This window comes from Anarhichas minor, unplaced genomic scaffold (genome assembly GCF_050575085.1).
Source record: "Anarhichas minor isolate MPS153535 unplaced genomic scaffold, ASM5057508v1 ptg000054l, whole genome shotgun sequence".
Taxonomy (NCBI): domain Eukaryota; kingdom Metazoa; phylum Chordata; class Actinopteri; order Perciformes; family Anarhichadidae; genus Anarhichas; species Anarhichas minor.
The window spans coordinates 2,359,167-2,372,084 of record NW_027466500.1 but is presented as its reverse complement, the minus strand read 5'-3'; the positions used below and the strand labels follow the sequence as shown (position 1 = coordinate 2,372,084).

The 12,918-nt window shown below is 45.1% G+C and overlaps 1 protein-coding gene across 1 annotated transcript; it reads left to right on the top strand.

Moving 5' to 3' along the window:
- Positions 1-7,790: 7,790 nt before the first annotated feature.
- On the top strand, positions 7,791-12,659 carry ndnfl (neuron-derived neurotrophic factor, like). The gene is made up of 3 exons (XM_076075754.1): positions 7,791-7,969; positions 9,415-9,539; positions 11,230-12,659. The coding sequence occupies exons 1-3, from the start codon at positions 7,791-7,793 to the stop codon at positions 12,657-12,659; spliced, it is 1,734 nt and encodes a 577-aa protein (XP_075931869.1).
- The last annotated feature ends 259 nt before the right edge of the window (positions 12,660-12,918 follow it).

Below are 12,918 nucleotides of genomic sequence, written 5' to 3'. Positions count from 1 at the left end.
AATGGAGTAATGCATAAAAAATGGATCAGAAATGAGGGAAAGACTGAGAACGGAGAGTGAGAGGGGGGAAGGGATGGCTGAGAAAGCGCGAGGAACTGAGGAGAAGAGGAACTGCGAGAAAAAAGGTTTTGATGCTGCAAAACATTTCCTTTACAGTCAACTCTGTAAATAGCATCACTGAGCAGGATGCGGAATAAACACTTGACCTCTGTCAAGGTAAAAAAAAACAGAATTGCATGTTGACTGACTTTCTGTTCATACGTACCATCTATAATACATGCTGCTCTAAAAACTCTTGTTGCATCTTGTTTGTTTTCCTCTGTTTCGTGTGGGAATGTGTGTTTTACTTGTGTTGGTGCTACAAGATCAATGTGCTTGTGTGGCCTGCGGTGGTTTCTTTGGTGTGACTGGTTTCTCTGGACTAATTAGCCTTCACATTTACCATGCCTGAAGGATGACGGGGAGTGAGGGAGAAAGACATTGGAAAAGAAGATGAAGAAAGGGGGCAGGGGAGAGATTTTAGTACTCGATGTGAGATGCAGATCAAGTGCAGACGCGAGGCAAACGAGGACCGAGGACTGCTTGCTCTACATGTCGTGCAGAAAGAAAGTGCATCATCATGAATATCAAAACAAGATGTTTTCATTCCATCAGATTTTCACTCAAAAACTTTTGATGAAGTGCAGTGCACCACTGGAGGGCTGCAGTTCGTCTTGGCATAGGGAGGGAAAACAAGTCTACACTGGGAGAAAAACAAGGCGAGAAGAAAGAGCGAAAGCAGAGAGATTAACTGACGTGGAACTTTATTTGCTAATGATGAGTGACCTGCGGAACGGCAAGCTGTTGGTGCTGTCCCTCCTCTGTATAAAAATACAAAGTCTGTGCCCCCGCTACCTCCACCAGCTAACATCTCTCCTCAATCGCTCCTTTCTTCCCCAAGGAACTACTTCCTTTATCCCAAAAAATAAATAAAACGAGCGGTTGGGGCCACCCCTGGAGGTCCAGCATAGCCTATACACACCACCTCCTCCTCCTTTCTTTGTGTGTCTTCATACCCCCCTCCATGTGCTAATAGATTCCCTCTCATTACCTCTGGACCACCATCTCCACCTCCTTCCATCCCCCCATCCAAACACAGGGAGGGCAGTTGTAGATTGATCCATCTAATCCTACCGTGCCTGCCTGTCACACACACACACACACGCACACACCGTTCACCTCCTCACATGTCACACCCCATTTGGATATTAGAGCAGAGACATATCTGTGTGCCACCCACCTCTCTAACCTTGTTCTCTCCCCTCCTCCTCCTTTTGGTGCTGATCAGAGATCTGATCTGTGATGGCTGCCTTGCATCATTATCTCTCTCTCTCTCTCTCTCTCTCTCTCTCTCTCTCTCTCTCTCTCTCTCTCTGCCCAAGGGACTCTGACAGCACAGGAGCAGATGGGCGACTGGTGATGACATGTTGTTAAAAATAAGGATTCCTGTTAACCCGTTGTCAGCTAGCACACCCTCCCTCATGTCCCCCCATTTCATCTCATCTCACTCTGTCAATTTCTCATTATCGCTTCCTCTCACTGTCAGTCACCCTTTCTCTCTTTGCTTGTACACCGCTGTCCATGTAAGCTATTACTCAGTGCTAAAGCCTACTAACTGTGGCAGTGAAAGCACGCAGCCCAAGACCCCCCCGACCCCAAGAACATGATATTTAATACATGGTTGTCATAAAGACGGCCCCGCTTGCATTATGCATGGCTTGTAAGCAGACATCCATAATAGATGAAAAGGCCAGTTTTGCAGTTTCTTTTCATGCAATTATGCCAAATGAAATTTTAACTCTCACTTTCTGTCGCTCTCTCTATCAGCGTATGGAGTTTGTCCGGCGACTGTATGTCGATCAATTATTTAAACGGCAACACAAGAGGAGAGGAGCTGTGCGGATCAAAAGAAATATTCAGGCCAGTCACGATGAAACAGAGAGAAAGAGGAAGTGTGTGAGAGCTTGTGAGTGTGTGTCACCCAAGCTTGTGCATCCATTCCAGGTCTGACAGATGTCCGACAGATGTCCGAAGTCTGACTACAATATGTTTCTCAAATCACAAGAAAAACTGGGTAAAAGTTGTTAGAACGCAGCTCATACACAAAGTTGTACGTGTGCAGTAATCTCTCAAAGGTTAATCACCATCCAATCTTCAAAAGCAGCCGCCGTATCGTTCTCTGCCAGATTGCCGACTTTCAGAACTTCTTAGGGACTGCAAAGTGGGCCAGCGAACGGAGAGGGATACAGACTGGTGGCTTTGAAAGAGAGTCCAGCAAAGGGTCCTCACTCAAAATATATATATATATATACCAGTTGTGATACAGTTATTAATAGCGCTCATGTGCCACATTTTTTTTACTCTTCTTTGAAGTAATGTTGAGGACAGAGAAAGAGAGGAAGGGAGCGAGGGGGTCTATCCGATTTTAACCTCCGGTCAGACAATATTCCCTCAGGGTGGAGTGGGTCCCATTCAGAGCGACCTCAATAGCCCTACACTGAAGTACCTGCTGAATGAGTGAGAAAAGGTCCCATCCCAGAATGGGAGAGGGGGGGGGGAGTTAGCACACAATGTGGCGAGCCTCTTTCTATTTTCCTAATGATATTGATTAAAGAGCTAGAGAGAGAGAGAGCCGTACATGAGGCCCGCCATTGTGTGGAGATGAGAGGGCTGCTGGGGTTGGAGAGCTACTGATATGAATGCTCCCAATCCTCTGAGGTCTACACTCGGCCTATAGGTGGAGGACCTCAAGCCTTCGATATGGATGTGCATATACGGACTTTATAGGTAGTCTTTGTCCAGTTCAATACATTGTGCCCTCACTATAACATGCAGATGCACAGATGTTTTTATTTCAACTCTACAGTCTTTAAGATGCACTCTGAAACCAAGCCTCAGGCAGAAAATACAATCTACAAAGCAGACTAGCAAATGCTAGTATGCCAGACTGAAATCAAGACAAGACTTAGATACAATAAAATATGGAGAGAGAGAGAGAGAGAGAGAGAGAGAGAGAGAAAGCGAGGAGATGTATTGTTTAAAGGGATCGTCTGTACAGCAAATAAGCTATTAGCTGAGCTAAGCTAACCAGCTCAAAGACTAGAAACAGGGGGAAACAACGCACATGGGAGCAGAAATCTCCGTATGTTTACGCATTAAATCTATCATTAGGTTGAGGAAAGCATCATGGTTTCGGTCAAAATAAACTCTTTCTGACAAAAAGCCCTGAAGGCAAACTTCTCCTATGTACAGAAACAACTAGCATGGCACTCTCACAACCTGCCAAGAAATTGTCTCGCGCATAACCCCCAGATATTTTTACTCTACTTTGGTTTTGTACTGATTAAACAAACAAGAGATTATGTGGTAATTAGTGGTGGATTTTGTTACCTAAGGCTAACTGTTTATGCCTGTTTCTGGTCTACATGCTAAGCTAAGCTATAGCATTATCTGGCTCCAGCTTCACAGTACAGATGTGAGAGATGTACAGTATTGATCCTTTTGCAGAATTTTGCAGAAGAATTTAACTATTTAAACTTCGTTTAAGTATGGCTTTAGGATGTAATTAACATTGTATGCAAGCAGGTAAATATGAATAGTCAATGAGAATTATGTATTTTAGTTTAGTGTTTAGTTTTTTGTCAAATGATGTATGGTGATATGTAAGTATAGCATTTTGCTGCACTGTACTTTAATTTTTGGAAACTTGAAGACCTGATCCCTAAATTTATTCAAAACTACATGCACCCTAAAATCCACTGAAATCCCAAAGAGATGTTACTCACATTTGACAAATAGCATACATTTTTAATGTGGCTCAAACTTGTAGCTAAATTTATATTTGAGCTCTGAGTAGCATGACGCACTATATACAAAATGATATGAGATAAGTCTATGTAATGATGATTGTGCATCCTCTTTTACTTTTTTTATTTCTTATCTACATATACTTTTTAAAAATTATTTTCTAATGTATTCATTAAATGGAAAAAGATGAAGGCTACAATATGTTTTATGTTTGAAACATGTAGAAAGTTCAATTTGACTCTTTTTATTTGACTTTGTGTCGTTTTTAATTCAAGCACAATACATATTTGCATAAATCCATTAAGCCTCTGATAGGCTGTCCTTCCACATGAACAGTCTAAGCACCTGATTGAACAATCGATAAGGGCACAAGGACAGTGTAACCTCCAACATGCTGTCTGAAGCCCTCTCCTGCAGAAGTTATCAGCCAGAGAATGGTTATTGTAGGCTATTTAACTTTTACATCACCTCCCCTTTCCCTATACTGCTCTTGACAACTCTCTCTCTCTCTACCTCCCTCTCTCTCTCTCTCATCACTCTCCCTCTCTCTCTCTTTCTCTCTCTCTCTCTCCTCATCACCACCCCCATTCAGCGACCTCACCGCCAGCCCCCTCACACTCACCCACTCACTCCCTCACTCTCAGATTGCACATACAGATACACAAACACACACACACACACACACACACACACTCACACATGAGCCCATTTGAATTGCAAGTGAGCTCTGTTAAACCACCAGAGGAGGTAAACAGAGAGAACAAGTGAAAAGAAAAGGAGGCGGAAAAAACAGTGACGGAAGGAAAACGAGAAGAGAAGAGAAGAGAGGGACACAGGCTCCAGTGACCGGATGACATTCACACAGTGTTTAGCAGGACAAGCCTCCACGTGTGAAGGACTGACAGACAGAGAGTGAGGGGGGTGTCTGGGGAGCCTTGCACCGCACCAGAGCTGGGACAGCCCCGAAGGGACACCTGAGCCCTGAGGAGACACCTCCTGAAGTAGGGAGTGAGCAGCACCCCATGGGAGACGGAGTCAGAAGAACACCCAACAGCAACCTGCTGTCGCTCCTCCTCTCTTCGCGACCGGCTCTCATCCCCTTCTCCTCCTCCTCCTCCTCCTCCTCCTCCATCCTCGCTCCCTCTCTCATTTGATCCCATCCTTCACTTCCTGCGCAGGAGAGGGAGAGCGTGCACTGAGAGAAGGTAAGGATGCATGCATGTCCTTGCAGAGCATGAGTGTGTGTGTGTCAGCGTCTCATCTTTCAACTGGATATTTAAGTCAGCAACTTGTTCTTTGGATCAGTTCTTTGTATGCGTGTGTGTGTGTGTGTGTGTGTGTGTGTGTGTGTGTGTGTGTGTGTGTGTGTGGCTATGGAGGGTTTTAAAAAAAAGCTGAGACAGATGCGGGGCACTTTTCACTTGTTGTAGGATCGTTTTCATCTTGACAGCATGTTTTAAAGGCCGTGCTCATCTGTTATGTGTATTTTATTGCTCACTGTGTCTGTCTTTTCTCTCTCGACTACCAACGATTCTCTTGTCATTTGAAAGGAAAAGTATGACTGTGGAGTGGGTCAGTGATCACAGAGAAAGAGCAGTCATAAAGTATGCATCGAGAAAGGGCACGATACTGTACCAAAGTGTGAGAGATGCAGGCACAAAGGGACAATGAAAGTAAAGAAGACAGGAGAAGGGTTAAAATATTCAAATGTAGATGCAGCGCGGTAGAAAATCAGCCGTAAAATCATGTCAAGTTCCATGGTCATTGCATTTTTCCTCGCCATCATCTCGTCAACCCCCACCATGAACCGCAGGCCGGTTCTTTGCTCGTAGTAGTTTGGGGGGGGAGACAACGGATCCTGCAGGGACCACCCCATGCCATTTAATCTGTCCCTGCCCACAGATAACAGAAGGCAGATGGTCCTGCCAGAGCACAGGGAGATAGAAGATAGTGGATACAATGTGCAGACAGATAGCACACAGCACTCAACCTGTACCTCTGAAACTGAGCCTGCATCAACTTCTAAATGAGGGGGCCAAACGAAGTGAAAAGCAGGCAGTAAAAGAAGGGCAGAGAGGGAGAGAAAGAAAAAAGACAAACAGAGCAGGGATGAAATATCTTTCATTAAAACCCAAACAGTATTTATGCAGTAGGTCGACAGTCTGGGATACACATATTGGAAAGAGGGAAACTCATCTAAAAGAGGAAAAAAAAAAAGAACGGAGAGTGAGCGGGACCATCAAAGTCATGAGCTCCTGTGTTTAAAGGGGAGTGTGTATTTATTTATAGAGGGCGGTGGTTAAGTTCACTAAGCTCCCTCTCTCTGTAAGACCCAGCCTTTTTGCCTTATGAAAATTCAATTGGCCATAATTTGCTGAGGAGCCGTATGCATATTTCATCAGCGGCTGCGTTTTGAAGAAACAAGCCCGCCAAGCTTTTTTTCTTCATTTTTATCAAGACTGAATGAGGGGGAGTGTGAGGTTGTGCAGCCGTCTGGTAACATGTGACACATTAGACACATTCGACATGGGAGCTAAAGTAAACACCAATCAGCTTCATGTGTCTGGCTAAAACACTGTCACAAATTCATTGCGACCTTGTTGCATGGGTTGTTTTTTTTCTCCCCCTCTGATTCCAATCTTCTCTTTTCCAGTTGCACTTTCTCCTCTTTTCCTTCCTCCGTCTCATTCCTTCTAATTACTGATCCAACATCCTCCTCTTCTTGCTCTCCATTTCCACAGCCTTCTCTTCCTCAGCCTCCCCTCCCTCCCTCCCTCCCTCCCCTCCCATTTCAATCTGCCTCTCTCCCGCTGCATGTCTCTCAGTTAAAGCTTTATGGGTCGTTCACTCCCTCCCCACTCTTTCTTTGCAAGGATAATGAGCAGGCGCCTCTGTGCGACTTTGTAGCTGTGCGACGGTTTGTGAGTTTGGATCTCTGCGCGTCCCGGGGCCCGAAAGACTCAGATGTACTGTCTAGCCGCCTCCATACATGGTTCCACTGTGATTGTCATCTGATCTATAGGGCACAGCACTGACATAATACACCTTGTTAGAGGAAGGCGGGGAGTGTGTTTGTGAAGACTCTGTGACTTTGAACAAATGTGTTTTCTCTGGGGGGAAAGAGGAACAGTGAGACCTGTAATCATCCTATCCACTATCACTAAATCCCAGCCACACACACAATCACACACCCGTATATAAATATACACATGAAAAAAAAACAGGAGAAAGAAAAACAGTAAAAGGGTGTGAAATAAATAGAATAAAAGATAGAGAAGATACAGATACAGAACCATACTAGCTCTTGTTAGGCGTTTCATGCTGATTGGATCTGACTGCATCTGAGCACCTCCAGGTGTTGTTTGTGCACCTCGCTCCACATCAGCATGGCGTCACTTTTCTCCTGATAAAATGGCTGCTGAGACCCACGATGAAAGATATTTGGAGAACAGACTCATTTGAACTCCACCGACTAAAAATAGAAATGTCGATGTAAAGGCAATGACTTTAGAGTGATTAGAAACCCACTTTTGCACTTTGAAAAGTATTCTTTTTACAGTGAGTTTCACGCTGTGCTATGCACACACACACACACACACACACACACACACACACACACACACACACACATCCCAGAGTAATATAGCATTGCAATTTCTATTCCTCTGCATGAATAATTCTGTCTGAATAGGATAGGATGCTTCTTCATATCAATGAATCATCAGCAGCCGCTACAGCTCTTTAGTGTATGAATAGTACAGTAGAAATTTAACTGAGTGTGTTTGAGTGCTTTACCGTGTGTGTGTGTGTGTGTGTTGCTGATGGGCTCTGATTGATGTCCTTGACCTTTCCACCATGTGTTCTCAGAGCCCGGGAGAGATATCCAAGACGTGGTGACTGAGGAAAGTCAAAGAGCGAAAGAAACAAGACAGCAAGAAGCAGCGATGGCGCTCATGTCCCTGTCCTGGTGTCTCGGTGCAGCTTTGGCTCTGTTTTGTGGCTCTCCTTGGCCCCAGGTGCACTCCGCCCTGTCACCTGAGAATGAGGTGCCACTTCGCCCGACGACGTGGTTCCCAGAGGGAAAGATCACCTCTGTTACTCTCCCCAAAGGACGCACTCGCAGGTAGGTGAACAGAGGGACAGAGGCAGTACGCAGGTGGTCTAGTTGGATCTAGTCTGTTCAGAAAACTGTCAATGTTGATACATTTGTATCTTATCTTATCTTATCCTAATACATCATAGTTTACTTGTTGATTATATTTTGTATTATTAATCAGAATCTAAGTAAAGTAAGTTATCAAATGAAAAGTAAAACATAGAACATTTTCCCTCTGAAAGACTGATGTACTGTCCACCATGGCTGTGACTGACAGCAAAGATGTTTTTGAACCTCAAGACCGCACTAAACAGTTATAAAAAGTGAAGATTTTCCCTCGTCTGCAGTTCATTAAGGGCTTATGAATAAATCTTGAGGCCTGCTAATCACATGCGCCCTTGTTTCCACTTCAATAACAAGTCACCAGCCATCCACCAACCACCTTTATGGAGGCGGTGGCTGATTCCAGCACCACTGTAGCGAGAGGGAGAGGAAGTGGAGCCCATTTGGCCTGAACCCTACACAACAGTGCCAGCGCCTGCTTTCTGAAACTGGGAGCTGAAAAATTGCGAAGTGCATCTCCCCTTGTGCTGCAGTCTGTCCACCGGTGCAGTGATGCAGAGCCACACGGCAAATAATGGAGGGAAAACACTGAAAGTAATCACTCTATTAAATAAGCCGCAGAGCGCCCTTGAGAATGACGGTGTCGCACATCTGTTTGGAAACCGACCACCATCTGCACAAAATCATAAATAATGATGTTTGTAAGGACGGACAACTAATGTTTACGAACAAAGAACCGGGCAGTTGCTTATTCATTTCATGAAAGATAACTAGCTGTGAAGAAATGACATGTTAGATAACTGTTTGAGTTAAAAAGAGACCGACTTTCAGGCGTCCTTTGTGGAGGAGAGCAGTTCAACACTGACTCGTGAGTTAACAACGGTGATTATTCGAATCAAAATAAGACCCGACCACCACAGCAGGACTGTTAAATGTCCTTTTACTGCCATCTAAAATGCAAATCTGTAATCCAAACGCGCAATAACATCTGATCACAATAAGGGACACAACAGTTTCGATGCAAAGCACGATCCCAGATAGTTACAGCAAACAGGCAGATATCCATCTGAAACTGTCAATGCGGCCTTATCGTCTGATCCCCAGGTCACCTCTCCTGATCCGCTATCAAATGACTGATCAGCATGTAGGCAAATGGAAAGACGGCGACTGGCAACAGCTGCCGCGGTGAAATTTTCAAGCTTTTGGAAAAAGAAAATGCTAACCAGCTCACCGTATCTGCAAAATCATCCAACAAAAATGACAGAACGTTGCACAGTATGCAGTGGAAAGATATCTTGTCTTCTCATCCATCACCTCGCAGCTGAATTGAAACAGGATGTTATCTTTTTGACATTCCCTGTGATGAATCAAACTACTTCTCTGCGGTTATCTTTGGTGTTTCTCCACAGGCTATACTTCACGCTGAAGAAGAAGGCCCCGGCCATGTCGGTGACTGTCAGCCCCTGTGAGCTCCCCATCGAATGGAGCTTGGCAGCCCGCACCCTGAAGGACAAACCCCACAAGAGCCTGCAGTGTGAGTGAACAGTAATACCACAACCTGCACCTCCAGACACCCGCTTCAGCCTGAAGATCACCACCGCATCTGGCTCAGCCAAGACAATCAATTAGATGTTATCATAAGAGATAGGGATTTAGTGGAGGGCAAAGACTCTAATCTTACTTTACTTTGTGTTTGTAGAAGAGAGTTTTCTTTTTGGAAAAAGTTGTAGAACAGTAGATATATGATGATAAACTATTAAAGGTCTTATATCGGTTTAGCATCTGTCCCGTGATTGCAGCCTGGAGGTCATAGCTTTACTTTACCACCGCTGTAATAACATTTATAGACCAATAAACAACAGCTGAGGCCTTTATTTTTCAACCTGCGATTGTCTCCAAATTTCTTTGTCACAACTACTCAGGTATAAGACTTTTTACTTATCTTCTTATCAGCACATTGCAGTTTGTTTAAGTTCGAAGCACCATAAATGCTATATATTTATTCTAAATGCCAACCGCTATCTCTAACCACGACGGATACAGTGAGTGTGATCATATCTGATTGTCACACTGACACAAATGTTATATAAAGCTTTGGATTTGGATTTGAAAATCTCATAAAACATTGAATAAACAATGAAAATGAAATTGAGCTCTTGGTCTGAAATATTTCGTGCTTCGCAAACCAGCCAACCAAACGAATCAAATAAACTCAGGAAATTAAAACATTCTATAGAGCAAGAGAATTACAAAAAGGCTTAAAACTAATAAGCTAAATAGGTGCAGATTTCTGGAAAAGAAAATATACCTCAGTGTTCCATGAACACTTATTCCAGGTTAACTAAAAAGGCTTCTCTGCTTGGTGAAATAACGTTATGAAGTTATAAGATGACACATGAATGATTCAGACAGTGGGTTCGTGGGTCCCCGTCACCAGCCTGAATTATTCACTTTGATTTTGTAACATTTGGTCTCATTTGAGAAGCAATTTCTCATCTCGAGAAGCGGTGAACAGTGGAGACGAGTGGTGACGGGTTTTTTTCAGGTTTATTTGACGGTTGGGTCGTTCAAGTGAAGAGTGTGTACTTCAAAAGGAAAATGACTTTAGGTATGAATGGAAAAAATGTGCAACCATTTTTGAAGTGGCATTTGACATTGTATTTATGTATTTGTTCATTTATGAGGTGTTAGGGTTTTCTTTATATCAGTCAGGTTCGGTGCGCTTTGTTTGTTGTTCTTGTTTTTTGCAATTTGCAAAGCTTAATGTGAAATCATTTAAAAGGTGAAATACAGTGTGTGCTTGTACACAAGTATAACCGTGTTCACACACCAGGAAACAAAGCAGAGAGAGAATTTATGTACTTTGTCTGTTCAATTACGATTGCAATGATTCACAATTCTTTCTCTTTTTTCTAAACTGGTGTTACAAGTATTGTTTTAAAAGTTGAACTACTGGATAATATACTGTATATCTGCTACTTCACTAAAAAGTCCATTCTCAGTGTATGTGCACCAGAGGCAACAGGTCTCCACATCACACTCGTGTAAGTTCCATATTGGACCACGATTGGTTTTCAAACAAGTTGTGAAGTCACAAAAGCTTCCCTCTTCATCAGATGCACAGCGAAAGGTCAAACATCCAAACGAAGTAGCGATTAGCAACAACACATTGATTATTTAGATGTGTAGTAACATGTTTTCATTTTATCTCTCTTTCCTCTCAGGGAGCACCAAAAAGAGTATGCCCGAGGTGTGGTGGCGAGCTCCTGGGATTGAGGAGAAAATGCACAGCTTCACAGGCAATGCAGTAAACACCTACAGGGGTCCTTCCTTTCCCCAGGCTTCCATCTACATCCTGAGGCTGCGCTCCAAAGAGCAGAACACCAGAGCTACAGTGTACCTCCATGAAGGCCTGGGGCCCTCAGGCGCCTTCCCTCTCCTCCCAGCTGACCCAAGAGTCCACACGTTAGGTGTAGGCATGACCAGCGTCACCCTCAGCTGGGCGCCCAGTGCCTCCGTAACCAGCCTCCCGCAGACGCAGAAGAGCTACGACTACTGTGTCCTTGTCAACTCTCAGCGAAACTACCCCAGTCTTTGTGCCGCACAAGAGGGCATGGGAAAGAAGAAAGAACAGAAAGAAGAACAGAAGGAGAAGAGGAGGAGAGTGACAGTGTGGCCGATTCTGAAAGAGTGGTGGTGGCAGCAGTGGGACTCTTATCCTGAACCCCAGAGTCCACCTTCCTCCCTCACTGATGAATATGCTGATCTCCAGTGTGCGTGTCAGGGGACAGAGAGCGTTTGCACCGTCTCCGAGCTCCTGCCTGACACCCGCTATTACTTTGACGTCTTTGTGATCGACAGGCTGAACGGGACCAGCGCGGCCTACAAGGGGACGCTTGCTCGAACGCACGAGGAGGCCCGGGCGGCTGTCGTCGCTCTGAGAGAAGGGGAGCTGAGGTGGGTGACCTTGCGCGACAGAGCCTCCAACTCAGAGCAGTTCTTCATTTTCCGTCCTCGCGGCTCGCAGCAGAGTGGCCTCCTCACCTTGCAGAGCTGCAGCGGAGGTGAAAAGATCAAGGCCACCGTGTCCAGTAAAGGCCAGGTTTTGACCTCACAGCCCGTAGGGGGAGATTTAGTGCACATTTGGCTCCAGGGAGGTCCGTCCTATCTCATCCACTTGGAGAGAGAAGGAACGACCACAGACCCGGCTCTACCAGGAGGTCTGATGGCCTCGGTCAAAATGCAGACCTCCTCAGCGTACCACCGCAGAGGGGTCCCATCTCTGCCCTCCACCTTGCAGATCAAATCCTTCAACCGGTTGCGCGGTTGCAACAGTGTCACCCTGGCGTGGATGGGCACAGAAGAAAGAAGTCTGTACTGCGTGTACCGCAGAAAGCTGGGGGAGCGTGAAGCAGAGGCAGGGGGAGCATCAGCTCTGACTGCGCCCTGTCTGGGACCAGAGTCCCGCTCTGACACCGAAAGGGTTCTCTGCAAGTATTTCCAGGAGCTGAATCCTCGGCGGGCCGTCACTACAGCTGTGATCGGGGGCCTGGAGCCAGGGATGGCCTATGTGTTTGATGTCTATCTAATGAGACGCTGGGGGATCCCGATCAAGTACGCCAGTAAGATGGTGAAGACCAGAAAGGAATGCTGAGTTGCCGCCCCCCACAGGAGGTTTTTAGACTGTCCCAGTTTAGGGGAAAATGCTTCGGCCATGGACATGCTGAAAAAGACTGACCATGCGAACGAAGCCATTTGACTGTTGTGGAGAGACTGTTACCATAACAAGGACATATTCCCCCAGGAGGAGCAATGGTTTTTGTTCAAACTCCACTCGCGAGTGGATGGGAAGCATATGAGAAGGATTTGCACACCAGCAGACGTTCATAACATTTACAATACAGCTTTTGTGC

Coding starts and splice junctions, on each gene's coding strand:
- ndnfl (XM_076075754.1), top strand. CDS start 7,791: ATGGCGCTCATGTCCCTGTCCTGGTGTCTCGGTGCAGCTTTGGCTCTG. Junction 7,970..9,414: donor CCCAAAGGACGCACTCGCAG/GTAGGTGAACAG, acceptor GTTTCTCCACAG/GCTATACTTCACGCTGAAGA. Junction 9,540..11,229: donor ACCCCACAAGAGCCTGCAGT/GTGAGTGAACAG, acceptor CTTTCCTCTCAG/GGAGCACCAAAAAGAGTATG.